General features: G+C 52.5%; 1 protein-coding gene across 4 annotated transcripts in view; it reads right to left on the bottom strand.

Annotated features, from left to right (window-relative positions):
* ZNF541 (zinc finger protein 541) overlaps window positions 1-19,437 on the bottom strand; it is a 43,845-nt gene that overhangs the window by 10,302 nt on the left and 14,106 nt on the right. For 3 of the 4 annotated variants that reach the window (XM_045046049.1, XM_023245226.2, XM_023245225.2), the window contains exons 4-11: window positions 15,538-15,781; window positions 11,849-13,682; window positions 9,910-9,968; window positions 9,457-9,616; window positions 9,088-9,261; window positions 7,861-8,197; window positions 1,002-1,065; window positions 225-367 (exon numbers count right to left, since the gene is read on the bottom strand). In XM_045046049.1, coding sequence (XP_044901984.1) covers window positions 225-367; window positions 1,002-1,065; window positions 7,861-8,197; window positions 9,088-9,261; window positions 9,457-9,616; window positions 9,910-9,968; window positions 11,849-13,682; window positions 15,538-15,781 — 3,015 coding nt within the window. The remainder of the gene's footprint in view (window positions 1-224; window positions 368-1,001; window positions 1,066-7,860; window positions 8,198-9,087; window positions 9,262-9,456; window positions 9,617-9,909; window positions 9,969-11,848; window positions 13,683-15,537; window positions 15,782-19,437) is intronic. The other variant, XM_023245227.2, reaches the window with a different exon arrangement.

The raw sequence follows: 19,437 nt of genomic DNA, 5'->3' as shown, positions 1-19,437 counted from the left end.
TGGGATGAGGGAAGGGAGGCACGAGCACTCGCTCTGAACGGCCTGGCCCGAATTGTGTGAGAAGGGAGGTGGGTGCAGGAGACGACAGCTCAGGAGAAGCAAGAGTGCGCCAAGCATGATCCCGTGCTTCTTGGCCAAGGTGAGAACTGGGGGGAGAAATCCTCAGACGGCGGGGGGAGGGGGGGGCAGGGCCCTTGGGAATTCGGCTGCAGAGTCTCAGCCACCTCTGTCCTGCGTTTCCGGGTTGGTCATCACATCTCCCCACGGCTTCCAGACCAGAGAAGCTACGTGCTCATCCATTCCGGCCAGCGACCTCTCCTGGAGCTCTGGGATCTCAGCCTGAAACCGGCTTCCTATGTTGATGTGTCTGAAATGAGGCCACGCACACAGACGCGCGAGGCGTACACGCGTGACCAAGACGGGAAACGCAACAGAGACGCGCGGCGCGCCCTGCTCTCGGGCCACAGCCCTGCCCTGGGGAAACCCTCTGCCATCTGTCGCGTGTGTTGAGTGTCCCGACATCCCCGACAGACACGTGCGGGCATCCCAGAAACCTCTGCAGGGATACTTCCTTCCTTTCTCTGACTTGTCTTATTGCCATATCTCTGGCTTCCGGTGTCTCTTCGGGTCTAGGATAGGGGAGGGATATGCTGATACCTGGCACGCGTCTACATCCATGGCCATATTGATCTAGCCATGTGCCACAGACACTCAAGGGTCTTGCGCTGGACCATCACCAATTCCACCCAGAACTCCAGGGTCCTGGACATTCTGTCCCCCTGACCCGACTATGGTACATCTGGACAGAAGGAATATTGGGGGGAGCTTCCCACATCCACCCACAGAAACACACCCCTTCTCTTTTAGGGAGACTCTGGAGCTAGACAGGATCCCCTATGATGCTTTTCCTTGGGAAAAACAGACACTGGCTCACAAGGAGGGTAAAAGTACCCCCACTTTGGAAGGACCCACCCTCCGGTGCCAGGTCTGTTCCAACTCACGGTTCAATGCTGATTTTGGCGTCATCCTTTACGATGCAGATGCCAAAAGAGCCGTCCACTTGATCTAGAAAACACACAACAAAAAGCCTCAAGAAGGTAGACCACGAGTGGTCCGGGGGGGCGCAGGCTCTTTAAGATCACGTGGTAAGGTGGCTCCTCAAGAAATTAAAAATAGAACTACCACATGATCCGGCAATCCCACTTCTGGGTATTTATCCAAAAGAGCTGAGATCAGCATCTCAAAAGGAATATCTACACTCCCACGTTTACTCGACACTACTCACGATAGTGGAAACGACGTAATGTCCACCGACAGAGGAGCGGGTAAGGAAAATGTGGTATTTACATACAACGGAATACCGTTCAACCTGTTTTGGTTTGTTTTTAAGGAACTTTTCAGATGCAACAACACGGATGAGACTTGCGGACGTTATGCCAAGTGAAACAAGTCACAGAGAAGGAAATACTGCATGACTCCGCTTCTAGAAGTACCTAAAATTGTCACTTGCACATAATCGGAGCGGCATGGTAGTTGTCAGGGGCTGGGGGTGCTGGGGAAGTGGGTACTGAGAACTCAGTGAGCATTAGGTCTCAGTGAAGCCAGATGAATAAGCTCCAGGTCTCTCACGCTACTCTCCTGTTAACTGTTTTTATCACAATAAAACATAGTTGTTGTTTTTTTTTAATTTTTTTAACGTTTTTTTAATTTATTTTTGAGACAGAGAGAGACAGAGCATGAATGGGGGAGGGGCAGAGAGAGAGGGAGACACAGAATCGGAAGCAGGCTCCAGGCTCTGAGCCATCAGCCCAGAGCCTGACGCGGGGCTCGAACTCACGGACCGTGAGATCGTGACCTGAGCTGAAGTCGGCCGCCTCACCGACTGAGCCACCCAGGAGCCCCAAACATAGTTTTTTTAAAGTACGCTTCACATCCAGCGTGGAGTCCAACGTGGGACCCAAACTCATGACCCCAAGTTCAAGCCCGGAGTTGAGATCAAGAGTCAGACGCTTAACTGACTGAGCCACCCAGGTGCCCCCACAATCAAACACAATTTTAAAAAAGATCGCACGAAGGGGCATTGGACTTCCAAAAAGCAGAGTAAGGGACTCAGCAGAACAACAAATTCACTGATAAAGATTATTTTAAAGAACAGTAAGTGAAAGTCCCTGGAAGCTGTCCTAAAGGCATACAGCATTTTACAAAATACCCATTCAAGAAAGCGACTAAATCTTGGTAAGAACAGCGAGAGTCTGTGGCATCCGCCCATCACTTACCCACCCACCCCCGCCAGCTCTGTGTAACAGGGGCTCTACCCAGAGTGCCCTACTCCAGGCAGGTGCAGCCAAGGAGACAGGTTTCCTCTGCCCACAGTTCCCATGCTTAAATAACTAAAGGAAGGTATGATAAAGATTTCTAACAAAGACAGGATACCATTAAGAGACAGAATATATAAGAAAGGACCAAATGGAAATCCTGGGGTTAAAAAAGTACGAGTCGGTCGAGGGTCCGACTTGTGCTCAGGTCATGATCTCGCAGTTCATGAATTCGAGCCCCACATCCGGCTCGCGGCTGTCAGCCTGTCAGCACAGAGCCCACTTCAGATCCTCTGCCCCCCTCTCTCTGCCCCTCCCCCACTCGCGCTCTCTCAAAAAAATATCTAAAAGATAAAAAAATACCATAACCAAAATGAGGTCAACGGGAGATGTGCGCCGGCAGAAGAAATGATCAGCAAACTCCAAGATGAATGGGAATTACGTAATCTGAAGAACAGAGAGAAAAAAAGAACGGAGGAAAATGGAGCGAGCCTCAGAGAAATGTGGGACATCATTAAACGCAGCAAAATACTCGTAATGAGAGTACCAGAAAAAGAGGAGGAGGGGCAGAAAAACACGAATCATGGCTTTGATGCAACAGCTGAAAACTTCCCACATTTGGTAATAAGGAAAGGAAAAGAAAGGAAAGAAAAAAGATCTAGAAATCCAAGAAACTACAAACTCTAAACAGAATAAACACAAAGAGATGTACATCCAGACACATCTTCGGCAAAATGTTGAAAGCCAAAGATAAAGAGATCTTGAAAGGACAAAGAGGAAACCAACTTATTCCGTGCAAGAACACCCCAGTCAGATTAACGGCAGACTTCTCGTCAGAAACAATGGCAGTCAGGAGGCAGTGGGATAACATATCCAAACTGCTGGAAGTAAAAAAACTATCAACCAAGAATCACACCCAGCAAGCTCCTTTTCAAAAATAAAGGTGAAAAAAAGTGACTCTCAGATAAATAAAAATTGCGAAGATTTGTCGCGAGACCTGTCTTACGAGAAACGGTAAAGGTGGAATATCACTCAGTCATAAAAAGGAACAGAATACTGACATAAACTGCAACCGAGGCGAAGCCTGAAAACATCATGCTAAGGGAAAGGAGGTGGTCACGAAAGACCACATATCATAGGATTCCACATATGTGTAATGTCCAGATTATACTAGCAGTTACCTGGGGGGGGGGGGGTATACCTGGGGTTGGGGGGCAGGGACAGGAGTGGCTGCTGATGAGTGTGGGGCTTCTTTCGTGGGTGATGACAATGCCTGAAAGTTGATGGTAGTAATGGATGCAGTTCTGTGAACAGAACTAAAACCACCGCTGGGAAGGCAAATTGGTGCAGCCACTCTGGAAAACAGTACGGAGGTTCCTCAAAAACTTAAAGATAGATCTACCTTACGACCCAGCCATTGCACTACTAGGCATTTATCCATGGGACACAGGGGTGCTGTTTCGAAGGGACACACGCAGCCCCATGTTTATAGCAGCACTATCCACAATAGTCAAAGTCTGGAAAGAGCCCAAACGTCCGTCGATGGATGAACGGATAAAGAAGATGCGGAATATATATGCAATGGAGTATTACTTGGCAATCAGAAAGAATGAAATCTTGCCATTTGCAACTACGTGGATGGAACTGGAGGGTATTATGCTATGTGAGATTAGTCAGTCAGAGAAAGACAAATATCATATGACCTCACTCACATGAGGACTTTAAGAGACAAAACAGCTGAACATAAGGGAAGGGAAGCAAAGATAATATAAAAACAGAGGGGGACCAAACAGAAGAGACTCATAAATATGGAGAACAAACAGAGGGTTACTGGAGGGGGTGTGGGAGGGGGGATGGGCTAAATGGGGAAGGGGCACTAAGGAATCTACTCCTGAAATCATTGTTGCCCTATATGCTAACTAATTTGGATGTAAATTAAAAAAAATAAAATTAAATAAAAAAACCTCACTGCATTACATGCTTTAAAGGGATAAACCGTATGTAAATTATATCTCCATAACGATAATAAACACCAAAGAAAGTTCTTTAGACTGAAAGCAAATGACACCAGATAGTAATGTCAATCACAACAAAAAAACAAAGGGTGCTGATAAAGGTAATAATATGGGTAATTATATGAGTATAATCACATATTTCTTCTCTTAATTGACTTAAAAAGCAATGACATAAAACGATATGTATTGTGGGCCTATAGTATAGAAAAATGCACTATATGTGACAATAATAGGACAAAGGAGTTGCATTGGAAAAAAGAAATAATACCCAGATGGTAACCTGAATCCATAGGAATAAATGAAGTTATTTGTAATGGTAAATAAGAAGGTTGATATAACAAACTCTATAAATAATGCCTGTTTTCCTCTATTATCTTTTTTCACGTAACAAAATTATGTAAAGTGATAATGATGAAAACATATTTCTGGGTTTCTTTTTTCCTAATGTTTATTTTGAGAGAGCATGTGAGCATGAGTGAGGGAGGGACAGAGAAAGAGAGAAAGAGAGAGAGAGAGAGAGAGAGAGAGAGAGAGAGAGAGAATCCCCAGCAGGCTCCATGCCACCAGTGCAGAACCCAACGTGGGGCTTGAACTCATGAACCATGAGATCATGACCTGAGATGAAACCAAGTCGGACACTTAACCGACTGAGCCACCCAGGCGCCCCTATTTTCTGGGTTTCTCATATATAGATAGATACATATAATACATACATGCGAAATATATGTGTGTATATATATATATATATATACATACACATATACATATATATGTGTGTATGTATACACAAAACAATAATAGCAAAAGGGTTAAAAGGAACGGAACTAGATAGCAATGTTTCTATATTTATTAATATATTAATAAATTATTACACAACTAAACACACTCTGACAGATTAAGATGTATGTTTTAAATCCTAGAGCAACTCCTAAAAAATGACTAAGAAAAAGTGAAAAATTAATTAAAGGAATTGACAGGTTATACAAGAAAATATTCATTTAGTACAAAAGAAAGCAGATAAGGAACAGAAGGAGAAAATGACATGAGCCAAATAGAAAATAAAAAGCAAAATGGCATATGCAAATCCAACCGTATCAATATAACATTAAATGAGAACGCTTAAACAAACCAAACAAAAGGTAATTTGTCAGACTGGATTAAAAAAAATACATCATCCAACCAATGCTGTCTGTAGGAGACACGCTTTATTTTCAAAGACACAAACAGGCTGAAAGTAAAAGAACAGGAAGGAATATACCAAGCAAACAACAACCATAAAAGAGATGGAATGGCTACACTAATGTCAGGCAAATTAGACTTTAAAAGAAAAAATATTACTAGAGATAACGATAACATTATCACAACGATGGTAAATGATATCGTAATAAAAGTTCAAGCCATCAGGAAAATACGGCAATTATATAAACATAAATGCACCTAAAAACAGAGTCCATAAATACAGAAAGCAACAATTGACAGAACTGAAGGATAAAATAGACAATTAAAAAATAATACTTGGAGATTTCAATGCTTTCGATCATGGATAGGACAACTGGGCACAAGATAACAGGAAGTAGAATACTTAGAGTAACTACACATTGCAGACATCTACAATGCATTCCACGCACCATCAAGAGAATATACTCTTCTTAAGTACACATGGAACATTCTCCAGGGGAGAACACATTCTAGCCCATAAAAACGCTTCAAAAAACTTAAAAGCACTGAACTAATACAAAATATGTTGTCTGATCACAACAGAATTAAATTCAAAATCAGTTTAAAACAGGCAATTTGGAAAATTCACAAATATGTGGAAATTAACCAATGCACGCCTTAATCAGTGTTATCAAAAAAAATTAATAAAAGAAAAACTAGAAAACACTTTTGAGATACATGAAAATCAGAATAAAACATACTAAAACTTATGAAATGTACCTACAACAGTGCTCTGAGAGAAGTTTATAGCTATAAATGTCTGTATTAAAAAAGAAGAAAAATCTCAAAACATTTATGGTCAATTGGTTTTCCACAGGGTGCCCTGCTAATTCAACAGGAAAAGAATAGTCTTTTCAACAAACGGTGTTAGAACAAGTGATACCCAAATGCAAAAGAATGAATTTGGACTTCCACCTTGTACGATATATAAAAGTTAACTTAAAATGGGTCACAAATTTAAGACTTAAAATAATAAAACTCACAAGAAAACACAGAAGTAAATCTTTGTGACCTTTGGTTAGGCAAAACCTTAGCTACAACATCAAAAGCACAAGGGACAAAGAACAAGTTGGACTTCATCAAAATTTAAAACTTTAGTACTGCAAACAAGACCACAAATAAAAAGACGGCACACAATAGGAGAGAATTTGCAAACTGTATATCTGATAAAGGGGTTAATTCCAGAATACAGAAGAAACTTTTACGAGTCAGTAATAAAAAGATAACAACGCAATTCAAAAACTGGGCAAAGGATCTGAAAAGATTACAGATGGACAGTAAGCACATGGAAAGATGCTCAGTCTCATTGGCCATCAGGGAAATGCAGATCAAAACCACTTTACACACACACTAGGATGGTTACGTAAGAAAAAAAAGGTTGCCAGGGTTGACAAGGATGTGGAGAAACCGGAACTTTCATACAATGCTGGCGGAAATTTAAAATGGTTCTGTCATTTTGGAAAACAGTCCAGTAGCTCCTTAAATGGTTACACGTAGAGCTAACTCTATGACCCACAACTGCACTCCCGGGCATACACCCAAGAGAGATGAAAACACAGGTCCAACAATAACCTGTACATGAACGTTCATGAGCAACGTTATTCACAGAAGCCAAAAGACAGAAACAACCCAAGCGCCCGTCAACTGACGAATGGATAAATAAAATGGAGTGTGTCCAGACAATGGGATTATTTGGCCATAAAAAGGGATGAAGCACTGATACGTATGATAACATGGGTGCACACGGATGCCAAGTGAATGAACTAGACACAGAATGTCACCTACTGTATGATTCCAATTACACAAAATATCCGGACCGGGCAGATCCGTAGAGAGAAAAAGTAGGTTAGCGGTTGCTCAGGGCTGGGGAGGTGGGGGCTATCGGGGGCGGGGGGTGACTGCATGGATACGGTGCTTCTGGGGGTGTTAAAAAACGCTCTAAAATTAGATCGTGTGATGGGCACACAACCCTGTGAATAAACTAAAAAAGACCATACACTCTAAATGGGTCATTCATATGGTATGCGAATTAGATCTTAGTAAAACTGTCAAAAATCACTCCAACGGCAGGCAGAATGGTGGTCAGGCTAAACGGACTCTATTTTCTTTCTGGCTGTAAAATTCTAAGCACCTAGAAGGCTGCTGGTCCCAGATGGTCCCGGGACGCTTCCGGACAGCAATGGGACTCGCAGACCAGACGCGGCCACAGGCCGGAGAGACTCTCTGGGCGAAATGCGACAAGAGAAGAGGGTCTGGCCCGCAGCGGGCCCGCCGCGCGCTGAGCAGAGATCACGGCGCCCAGCCTCACTCACCAAGCAGGCTGCTGATGAGTTTGTCGGGCCCGGCGTGAGCAGAGGTGGAGCAGAGGGTGTTGAAATAGAGCCCAGAGCCCTCCCGGATGGGGCTGAGCATTGGGGGCGGCGTATACGGAGAGCACTGGAATAGTCCCTTCAGGAGGCGGTCCACCAGGAACACCGGAGACCTCAGGCAGCTCTGGTGGCATCCTCCCAGGCCCGGCTCTCCCGGCGACGGCGAAGGCGACGAGGGTGGAGGAGGCACGAACAAGGCCTTGGGCTGGGGGCGCTTCTTCCGCTTCCTGTGTTGGCTGCTCTCCTTGCTGTCTCTGTCTTCCCCGTCTTTCTCTTGTCCCTGGGGAAGAGGAGAGCTCACAATCACAGGGGCTCACGCGAGGCCGCCCGCTGCACAGCTCCGTCTTCGGGAGCGCGGGAGATGGGACGAGAATACGGACCCCGGAGCCAGAGGGGAGTACGACCCGTGACCCCGAGCCCCCAGAAAAGGGAGGCGAGCAGGGCCACCACGCCCGAGCCAGGGCCCAGATCCTAACCGAGCCTGGAGCCCTCAAGGAGGGGCCCCGACTCAGAGGAATTTGGAACCAGGTGAGGCCAGCTCCAGTTGTTCCAATGCCTGGCTCTTACAGTGGGGGCCGGGGGGGGGGGGGGCGGAGACAGTGCGACAAAGTGACAAAATGGCAGTGGCGACGGCTCCCGGGGGATGAGCAGTGGCATCCACGCACCTCGTCCCTGAGCCCGGCAGGGACTTCTCCAGCGGGTCCTCCAGGTCAGGCTGAAGAGACGGGTCACCCGGACTTGCGATGCTCTCTCCCACCTTCCACACTCTCCCCTCCCCTCTGCCAGTCTTCTGCCCCCTCCCCGCCGGAGCTCAGCTCCAACACCCCCTGACCTCCTCAGCAGGAGTCTCTGGTGCGCCCTCAGGATGCCCTCAGCTCCCTTTGCTCCTCACCCACCCCCCAGCCCAGCCCACTGCGGGTCGTCACTGTCCGGGGACAGCCCTGCTCCTTCACCAGGCTGGGAGCCTATCCTGGTCACCACAGTCTGCAGCCGTGCCGGCGCGGGCTGGCACAGAGGAGGCTCGGGGGATGTGCACGGCCGAATGACCGTGCAAAGCGAGCTCTCCTCGACTCAGGTTTCTCTTGGCGTTTGGTTCGGGCTTTCCCCGCAGCCCCCGCCGGCAGGGGGGGAAGCAGCGGGAAGGAAGCGGGCGGACTGACCGGCACCCACCTTGGCGGTGCTCCCGGGGGGTCGGTTCACTGGAGCTGCGGGCAGCGACGCAGGGACCGCCAAAGGGGCCACGGCGGGGCTGTCCGGGGACTTCTTGGCTCCTGGGGGACTCTGCCCGTCGCCCTCCGGCCTCGGCACCTGTCTCGGTGGTCGGCAAAACTCCACGCCAAACTCCTGGATGCGGACAATAGATGGCTCTTTAAGACGAACGGTCGGCAGGAGTGAACGAGCAGCTCGGCCCGGCTCCTGCCCTCCCCCTGTGCCCAGACTCCACTCAGGGGTGCATCTCCATCCCGGAGTAGATGACATCCAGTCGCCCGCGACCGAGCGCCCGCCCGAAACCCCGAAGGCACGGTGCGCGCCCTTCACCTGCTGCTCCTGCTGCCCTCGAGGTGACGGCCACTGGTCGCTGTGGAAACACATGTGGCTGCTCAGCCCCTTCTCTGTATAAAACATCTGGCTGCAGTTCTTGCAGACGTAAGTGCTCCTTGGCTCCGCCCAGTCTGCAGGGCCCCCGTTTTGCTGGCTACTGTGGGGAGACATGGCAGGACGGAAGAACGCGAGAACGGGGCTCCGTCCCCATCGTTCATGTTTTTCTGTTTTCTTTTGGTTTTAAATCTGATCCACTGGTACAACTCTCGATGAACCCTAAGAACTGGAGAGAGGACACCACACCGCAGCGCCTCACGGCCGGGTGTGTACCTCTTCGGGGCTGACGCTTCCAGAACCGGGTGACCCGGGGCCAGCACACAAAGGCCACCAGAGGAATCTGAGGGGCTGAGCGCCCCCCAGGCACGGCGGAGGAGTGGCTTCTGAGCTTACCATCCATCTGCCACGTTCTCCTCCTTCATCGGATGGGGCAGCCGGTAGATATTTCCACCCTGAAGAGGAAAACACATCTGAGCCACCATAGCAGGAAGGAGGCATGGAGACGGGACAGCGGTAAGACTCTTAGAAGAAAGCATGGGGGAGGGGGGGCGGTGGGGCGCCTGGCTGGCTCGGTCAGTGGAGCGTGTGGCTCCTGATCTTGGGGTTGTGGGTTCGAGCCCCACACGGGGTGTAGAGATTACTTAACGCTAAAATCTTTTCTTTTTTTTTTTTTAAAGGAAAGCATAGGTGTGATTCTTTGAGACAGGGGAGGAGGCACACGTCTTGGGGGACACCAAGACGAAAGCCAGCCATCGACACATCGGACTTCATCAAAACTTAGAACGCCCGTGCTTCACAGGACCATCAAGACAGAGAAAAAACCACCCGGAGGATGGGAGAAGTATCGCTGCAGGTCACGTACCTGACAAGAGACCCGTACTCATAATGCACGAGGAACTCTTGTACAGCCCGACGACGAAAAGGCAAATGGCCCAATTTAAAAACGGATAAAGGGGCTGAAAGACCCTTCACCAAAGGGGATTTACAAATGGCCAATAAGCACGTGAAAAGGTGCGCAGCATCGTCGGCCACAGGGAGGTGTGCACCAAAGCGTGATGAGAGACCACTTCACGCCCGCTAGCACGGCCACGATTAAAAACAACAACAAACGACAGCAAAGTGTTGGTGAGGACGTGGGGACGCCGTGGGTGGGGAGGCTGAATGGCGCGGCTGCTTGGGAAAAGTCTGGCAGCGCCTCAGATGGTTAGACCCAGAGTTACCACTTGACCCAGAAATTCCAAGCGGACCGACGTGTCTCCCAAGGGCAGCGAAAACCTACGTTCACCCAGAAACTTGCACACAAATGCTCACGGCAGCACTATTCACAGTGGCCAGGAAGCGGAAACAACCCGAAGGCCCCTCAGCTGCTGAACGGATAAACACAACGTGACACATCCGTTCAGTGGAGCGTTATTCGGCCATAAAAAGGAATACGGATGCGCCGTAACACCCAAGAACCTTGAAACCTCGTACTGAGCGTAGGAAGTCAGACACAGAAGGCCACGTAGTGTACGAGACGTCCAGAACGGGCAAATCCAGAGAGACACAAGGCAGATTCATACCTGCCAGGGGCCGTGAGGGATGGAGATTGGGGGTGACAACTGAGAGTGTGGGGGATTTGGGGATGATGAAAGGGTTCTGGCAAAGAGTGGTAACGGACGCACAACCTGGAGAATATACTGAAAACTACTGGAAGGTGTACTTTAAAATGGTGAATTGGGGGCGCCTGGGCGGCTCAGTCTGTTGAGCATCTGTCCCTTGATTTCGGCCCAGGTCATGACCTCACGGGTTCATGAGTTCGAGCCCCGCGTCGGGCTCTGTGCTGATGGTGCGGAGCCTGCATGGGATTCTCTCTCTCCCCCTCTCTCTGCCTTCTCCTGCTTTCCCGGCCTCTCCACGCCCAGACCTGGTGGGTGCCACCTGCAAGGACTGTCTGCTCTGCAGGTGCTGGCCGGCGTGGGGACCGTGACTCCCACCAGGGAAGACCGGGCATTAGGTGCAGAAATACTGACGGGGGTGGGAACTCTACCTTTACATCCTCTGAACAATTTAAGGAGGCAAACCCAAAAGGAAGTGAAAGGCAGAAAGGGAGCCAGGAGAGAAAGCCTAGGAAAGAAAGCATCTCGGACAACCCTGAAGACTGAACGGGGGTGGGGGTTGACAGGAGGACCCACAGTCTCTCCGAACCTTCATTTCCGCCTCTGCGCAACTGCGGCTGAGGGCTCCCTGAGACTAAACACAATGGCTGGCCAACCAGTAGACGCAGAAACGAGGAACCAACGAGACTCTCGTCTCGAGCGTGGTCACGCCCCGTGAGGGAGGGCCCAGGTACCTGGATTCTGTTGAAAATCGTCAGCTTGGACTTCGAGTCCTGGGGGGGTTCTGCCAGAGGCCCGGCTGACGAGAAGGAGGCCATGGCTACCTGGCTCGGGGAAGCCGCACAGCACATATCCATTTTCAGCTTCTCCTTCCGGAAGCCGGAGAAGCGCTGGGACCTGGGGTTGCCCGAGAAGAGCCTGTAGCCCCCGCCCCGGGCGCAGGCCTGGCTCTTTTCACCTTTCGCGGCCCCCAGAGCCGCGCCATTCTCCGCCTGGGCCTGCTTCCCTGGGAGCGGGGCTCCGAGGGGCTCATCCCCACCTGACTGGGTCTGCCGTGGGCCCCCCGGGGAGATGACGTCCCCCAGGTCCAAGGTCCCTTTCGTGGATCTCAGGTGCTTGGCCAGAGAGGAGAGGTCCGGGTTCCTGGGAGGGTCCAGTGACGACGCCGGGAGGGACGGCGGAGCAGTGGCGGTTTTCAGACCTCCCTTCGCCTCCCGCCTGGTGCCGCCTGGGGAGGCCTCTCTGGGGAACGCAGGCGTGGCTTTCCTCCTGCGGGCTGGGGACCCCTCTGGCTCCGGGTTTCCGGGGCCAGCGTGCAGAGAGTCAACAGGGGCTGCCGGCGGCGGGGGCTGCTGCGGCCAGGGCCCCGGCAGCGGCTTCAGGGCGGCCTGCTTGCCCTCCGGCCCGGGGAGCTGTGAGAAGATCCGCTGGGACTTGGCAATCATCTGGAACACCTGCATCTGCTCGTGGCTCACCAGGGACTCCTGGGACTTGAGGAAGAGCTGCCGGAAGAGCGGCGTGGCGTCCGACGGGAGGCCGCTGGGCTTTTGGGTCTCCTGGAGGCCGGGCTCCCCGGGGTTCTGCCACAGGAAGGAGTCACAGTCAAACTTGCTTTTCTTGGAACCCCAGGAGTCGTCTTCCCCGCCAGCATATCTGGGGTCGCCCGAGGCCTCCCCGGGAGCCTTCAGGAACGTGGCAGGGTAGGGCGACGACGCGTCCTCCCGACCGGTGCCCACGCCAGGCGAGGGCTCCCCCACGGGGGAGGTGCTGCTGGGCCCAGGGCCAGGCTCGCCGCCCTCCCGCGACGGCACCGAAGGGGGCTTGTGGACGACAAACACGTTGTTCCCTTTGCTCTTGGGGCAGCCGGGCAGGTTCCGCAGCCACTGGAAGTTGTGGCTCGACGGCTGGGAGCCTGCGGGGACCGTCTGGCCTCGGAACAGAGGCAGGCGGGCCGGCCGCGGGCCGCCCTCGGGCCAGCCCTCCAGGACGGGCGGGCGCTGGAGCAGAGGCGGCTCTGGCCCGGCCGGGTCGGTGCCCCCGTTCTCCACCGCTCTCCGGTGGATGGCCGTGAACATGGCGGCGGCAGGCTCCTTCCGTGGGGGACGAGGCTCCTCGGGAACCTCGGTGCCCAGGTTTCCGGGGGCCCCCGGCATGCCGGCGGGGGTGCACGAGGAGGGCCCGGAGGAGGGCGCGCGGGGACGGGCCGTGGTCCTCTCCTCCCCGCCGTCTGGAGGCCCCGCCGGGCCGGGAGAGGGGACCTTCCTGTGGACGATGCTGCTCACGATGCAACGCAGGAGGTCCCGGTTGGGCAGGAGGGAGCCGGGGGACCGGGCTTCGGGGGGCCCGGGGGCTCGCGAGCCACCGGGGGCCGGCCGGCCGGCGGCCTCGCGGGCGTGAGGGGAGTCCCCGCAGGCCTCCTCCTCCGGCGGGGCCTCCTTCAGGATGCACAGGCCGTGCTGGACCTCGTAGTGGCGCCGCAGCGAGCGGTAGTCACAGTAGCTCTTGCTGCAGCCCTGCTCGATGCACACGAACGGCTTGGTCTTCTGGTGGGTGAGCATGTGCCCGGTGCTGGAGTCACACGGAGACGCGGGTCAGCGGGCGCCCTGGCTGCCCTTCACCACGGGACCCCGAGTGTGTCCCCGGGGTGGGGGGGGGCAAGGGTGCACGGGAACCCACGCTCGGCGCCCGGGAGGGAGGCCCCAGGTGGCCACCCTTCCGGGCGAAGCGACAGAAGGGGTGCTCCCCTCCCTCACCTGTGAACAAACCCCTTCTCTGAGAGGAAAAACAAATCAATGAAAGTCAGACTGGAGTTCCCCAAAGTGAGTTCCCAAGGGACAGCGGTCCTCCAGGGCGGCTCCCGGAGGACACGGGCTCAGCTGGCAAGGAAGTTTTGAAAAACCACGATTTGCTCCTTGGAGGTTCGGAGCAGCAAATTTAAAAGCCACGCAGTACGCAGACCGCTTCTTATCCTCCCGTGTCCCTCCAAGCCATCCGCCCACAGAGTCACTTACTCGCACGGCCCCTCTGAGCATCCCTGAGGACCGAAGGTCTGCAGGATACGCTCGAGGAGGTGCTAAGCTGGGGGTGACCCTTCCCCCAGAAGTCCAGCCAGAGTCTTTGCCTGACCGTGACAGTCCTCTAGGGAGACAGCTACCTGGAACCCACCCCCAGCGAACAAACGAACAAACAAAATGACAGAGGTCCCATCAGTAAAAAGTTGCTAGAAAGGCAAATGTGTCCCCTGTACTTCCCACAATTATAAATAAATACAAGCATGTGCTCCATTTATAGCACGCTTCTAACCACACTGATGTATCGTAAGCATAAACCGGGGGGGGGGGGGAGGGGGAGTCCTGCTCCAGGCTCCCAACAGCCCGACCCTGGACAGTCTAATCCACGTGGTACATGGGGTATCTCCGGTCAATGATACCGCCCTTCGCCAAGTGCTGACCCTTGGCCTCCCGCGCAGGGAAGCTGCATAGGAGGAGTCAGGAGACCCAATTTCTAGCCCCAACTGTAGGTAAGGAGCATCAATACAAATGCAAGGGCTTGTCATCACCCACTGTTTGAAAAAAAAAAAAGTCTGTCAGGGGCGCCTGGGGGGCTCAGTCAGTTGAGCGGCCGACTTCGGCTCAGGTCACGATCTCACGGTTCTGGGTTCAAGCCCCGCGTTGGGCTCTGTGTTGTCAGCTCAGAGCCCGGAGCCTGCTTCGGATTCTGGGTCTCCCTCTCTCTCTCTGCCCCTCCCTCTCTTGTGCTCCGTCTCATTCGCTCTCAAAAATAAATAAAAATTAAAAAAAAAAAAAGAAAAAAAGTCTCTCTTTCCTGCCTCACTAGCGAGAAAAGCTCATCACTTCCAAGATATTAAGAACAAAGGGAATTCTGGCTAAGTCTTACAATGGGTTTTATTATTATTATTTTTAATCAGGAGTTTGTTTTTTTTTTAAAAAAAGGAGTTTAAAAAAAAGCATTAATGCTCCCCTGCCATATTCTGGAAACAGGCATTTCAGAATCTCTCACTCCCCCGTCATTCTAATGCACGCTCCTCATGAGACACGGATCTGTTCTCCTCGGATGCCCACGAGGGACTCCCAACAATTCTCTATAAAAGTGAGCCCAATTTCCTACGTGACAAAATTGCCTTGGGAGCGAGCCGTCACAGGTCTGGAAACCACGAGGGTCCCGTCTGCAAACCGTGGCAGCGGTTTCCTCACTGGTGTGACCCTGGGGGCTGGGAGGAGCCACCCGTCCTGGGCGGAGCTGGCCCCGTGTGAGAAGGGGAGGCGCGCCCCTGTGTCCCTGTGCAGGTCGCAGACATCTATCCGGGCGGCAGGAGGGGAAGCCGACCCGGGGCAGGTGTGAAGGCCACCCAGGAGCCCGCCCGCTGCCCCCGCCCCAGCCCCCCGACCACACTCCCACATACAGGTGGTCCTGGCGCTTAAAGGCCTTGCCGCAGATTCTGCAGACGTGTTTCCTCTCCTGGCTGTGCGTCAGGTAGTGCTTGCTAAGGGAGCTGGCGCTGCTGAACACCTTCCCGCAGAGGCTGCAGTCCAGAAGCGGGTTCTGAGGGGAAGCGTGCTGCCGCTTTCCTCTCCTCGCGCTCCCCGAGGCGGCCCTGCCTCCTTCGTCAGCCTCTTTAGGCACCTTAAGAGCGCCTGGCCCCAGGTCTAAACAGAGGGAGAGAGCACAGGTTATAGACATCTGGGGAAATCAAAGAGCAGGGCGAAATCAGCCCTCAGTGAGCGTCAGGGCCACGGCGGACTTGGACAGAGGCTCCAGGTCCGCGCCCTCCAACTTCAGCGGCTTTGTGCGCCGAGAAAAAAAACCATGAGAGAGAGAAAAGGGGCCCTGGCAGGGTCACCCCTGCAGGATGGCACTCGGTTCCGGCACCACACTCAGAGGGGCGGCGGTGGCGGAAGCGCTTCTAGGACAAGGTGACCAACACGGGTCGGGCTTCGTGTCTAGACCATCCACGGCACCCTCGGAAGGACAAGCAGAAAGACATAATCCGAAACCTCAAAGAAGTATAAATGCTTTCTTGCAGTCAATTCCGCTTTGGGGATTTTAAAAGTCATTTTTTTTTTAATTTTTTTTAACGTTTATTTATTTTTGGGACACAGAGAGACAGAGCATGAACAGGGGAGGGGCAGAGAGAGAGGGAGACACAGAATCCGAAACAGGCTCCAGGCTCTGAGCGGTCAGCACAGAGCCCGACGCGGGGCTCGAACTCACGGACCGCGAGATCATGACCTGAGCCGAAGTTGGACGCTCAACCGACCAAGCCACCCAGGCGCCCCCGCTTTGGGGATTTTAAAGAAAGAAATATAGGAACGCCTGGGTGGCTCAGTGGTTAAGCATCTGACTTCGGCTCAGGTCATGCCTGCTTTGGGTTAAGCCCCCTTCTCTCTCTCTCTCCCCGCCCCCCCCCCCCCCCCCCCCCCCCGCCTCTCCTGGGATGCTTTCTCTCTGCCCCTCACTCACTCGCGCCCTCTCTTTCTCTCTCTCTCTCTCAAAAAGAAAGAAAGAAAAATCTAGATTTGTACAAAGAGGCAGCCACAAAGCAGTTAAGGGCAGCGCTGTCTTTCCTGTTAGAAACAACCTACTATCTGATAAAAGGGCGTGCAAGTGATCACGTTATGGTGTAAAGGATCTAAGACACAGCATTTAAGGTAAAACTTCTACAGTTTTATAAGTAAATAAATATCTGATGAAGTGACTACTCAGTGTGAAAACAGCAGCCCGTTACAAAACAGAGAAAGACCAATAAATCTGAACAGAAAACCGACAGAGAGAACAGGCCAGACTGGTAGGTTGCGGGCTTTTACTTTCCTCTTCTTGGGCCTCTGAGTATGCTTCTGTGTTTTCTGCACTCCTTGGGTACAGACAGATACGTTTGCAACTCATTCGCCTGAGGAGCCGGAGGAGGGACTGGAAATGTTCATGCGGGAGGGGGGCAAGTCGTCAAGTATCCCAAGGGCCGGCGTGTGGGGAGGGAACTCGCTGCCTCTGTCTCGCTCCGACAGACAGAGATAGGTTTGGCCGACTAAAGAGAAGCTGGTTTCAAGTCACTGGAAGCGCAGGGGCCGTGGCCGCAAGGACCCCGCGGGCTCCTGCCGTGTCCCGGCTCCCGGAACCCCCTGGCTGGCACTCGTGGACGCTCCACCATCGTCTGACTGTGGAAGATTTTCCTGCTGTTCACGCTGGTCTTCAAGATGGCTCAGACCACCTCGGGAGACGGGAGCTTCGAAATCGCCACTTCTCTAGTGTGCTGCAGAGCCGGGACCCCGGGCACCCAACAGTCCAGGGCAGCAGGCCCGCCTGGAGGACCCAGATGGCTGACCGCGGCTGGCCGAGGCGCAGCGTGACAGACACGGCAGGAGGGAGCCTGGACTGGCGTCTCCCAGCTCTGTCCTGCCATAGACCGTTTGTCCCTCAACGTGCTTGGTCTCCTCCTCCTCGCGTAAGAAGTTACCGTGACAGGTGTTTGAATGATCCCAACAGTTTAAATGTGGAGTAAGAGGACTCCCGTCAGAAAAGTCCTCCACCTTGCTAAGTTACCTTAAAAATGCTCAGTACGGAGCGCCTGGGTGGCTCAGTCGGTTGAGCATCCGACTCTTGGTTTCGGCTCAGGTCACCGTCTCGTGGTTTGTGGTTCGAGCTCTGCGTCAGGCTCTGGGCTGACAGCGCGGAGCCTGCTTGGGGTTCCGTCTCCCTCTGTCTCTGCCCCACCCCGCTCACTCTCTCTCTCTCAAAATAAATAAATAAACTGAAAAAAATTTTTAAGTGAAATAAAATAAAAATGCTCATTAAAGCCAACTATTAAACTAGCACTGATTCAAAAACAATCGGCAATGACACTGAAAATCGGGCAGAGTCACTGGCCCCGGGAAGCTGCCCTATCTTCTCAGAAGGTAGTGTAGCCAAGTGGGTTATCAAACGGTGTGTATTCTCTGATGGGCAAACCTACTTGGAGGGGTATGTCCAAAGAGCTCACCTAAAAGGAAGCTCCTCATGTAAAAAGCTGTTCCCAGAAACACGAACAGCCTAACAAGCAAGACTGTGGTCAAACATCACGGTGGAGTAAGTCAGGACAAGGGACTACCTTCTCGTGAAAAAGCAAATACGCTCAGTTTGAAAAACCTCAAATAGCCTCGTACACTTCACACACCTGCGCCAAACCATGTTTTTCTGAATGACTTCACTCGGGTTTTAAATTTTTTTTTTAAACGTTTATTTTTGAGACAGAGGAAGACAGAGCATGAACAGGGGAGGGGCAGAGAGAGGGGGAGACACAGAATCGGAAACAGGCTCCAGGCTCTGAGCCGTCAGCACAGAGCCCGATGCGGGGCTCGAACTCACGGAGTGTGAGATCACGACCTGAGCCGAAGTCGGACGCCCAACCGACCGAGCCACCCAGGCGCCCCTTCACTCGCGTTTTTAAAACTCGACGTGTGAGAGCCAGGCTGGGGGATTCTTCCCGCTGTCAATTTTCTCTATTTCCCGTTGAAGAACCGTGTACTATTTTTCTAGCGGAGAAGACAAACACCAGCGTATGCGTTTAGAGCGGCCTGAATTTCAGTCACAGAAGCATAAGGAGTTAGAATTTAACGTTCAGGGGACTCCTTTTTTTCACAAGTAAAAAGAAAAAACTCAAGCTTAAGGAAAATTAGGAAGAGTTGAACTGGACTGATGACTTGTGACGTATTTTGCAGAGAGGGACACAGCCCCCCTCCCGCTCCCCCCATGAAAATCTGGTGAGAACTCCAGCTCCTCTGCCCAGTGAAATGCACACATATTCGTGCTACCAGTGTTGTTCTGGTAGTTTCTGTGGCCGGGTTGAGAACCCTCCTTACCGGGCCCCCACCCCCACCCCAGGCGTGGCCCAATGCCCTCAAGGAGGTACACGTCTCAGGATTCTGGGATTTGCCCTCTGGCCTTCCGACGTGGTGATGAGGCGGGCCCCTTGTCTGCTGCATCTTGTGTGGACGGTGGGGGGGGAGGGTGCTTCACACATTTTTCATTTTACCAAGTCTTCGGGATATTTCTTGCAATGCTTATCCCGACTGACATGAACCATCTCAGGGCCATCTCAGAGGGGCCTTCTATGCATGAGGTGTGATGATAAATATCAAAGGCCACCGGGGCGCCTGGATGCCTCAGTCGGTCGAACGTCCGACTTCCGCTCAGGTCATGATCTCCCGGTCTGTGAGTTCGAGCCCCGTGTCGGGCTCTGTGCTGACAGCTCCGAGCCTGGAGCCTGCTTCCCATTCTGTGTCTCCCTCTCTCTCTGCCCCTCCCCCGCGCTCTCTCGCTCTCTCTCTCT

This window comes from Felis catus, chromosome E2 (assembly GCF_018350175.1).
Source record: "Felis catus isolate Fca126 chromosome E2, F.catus_Fca126_mat1.0, whole genome shotgun sequence".
Taxonomy (NCBI): Eukaryota; Metazoa; Chordata; class Mammalia; order Carnivora; family Felidae; genus Felis; species Felis catus.
This window is presented reverse-complemented; position numbering and strand designations above follow the sequence as displayed.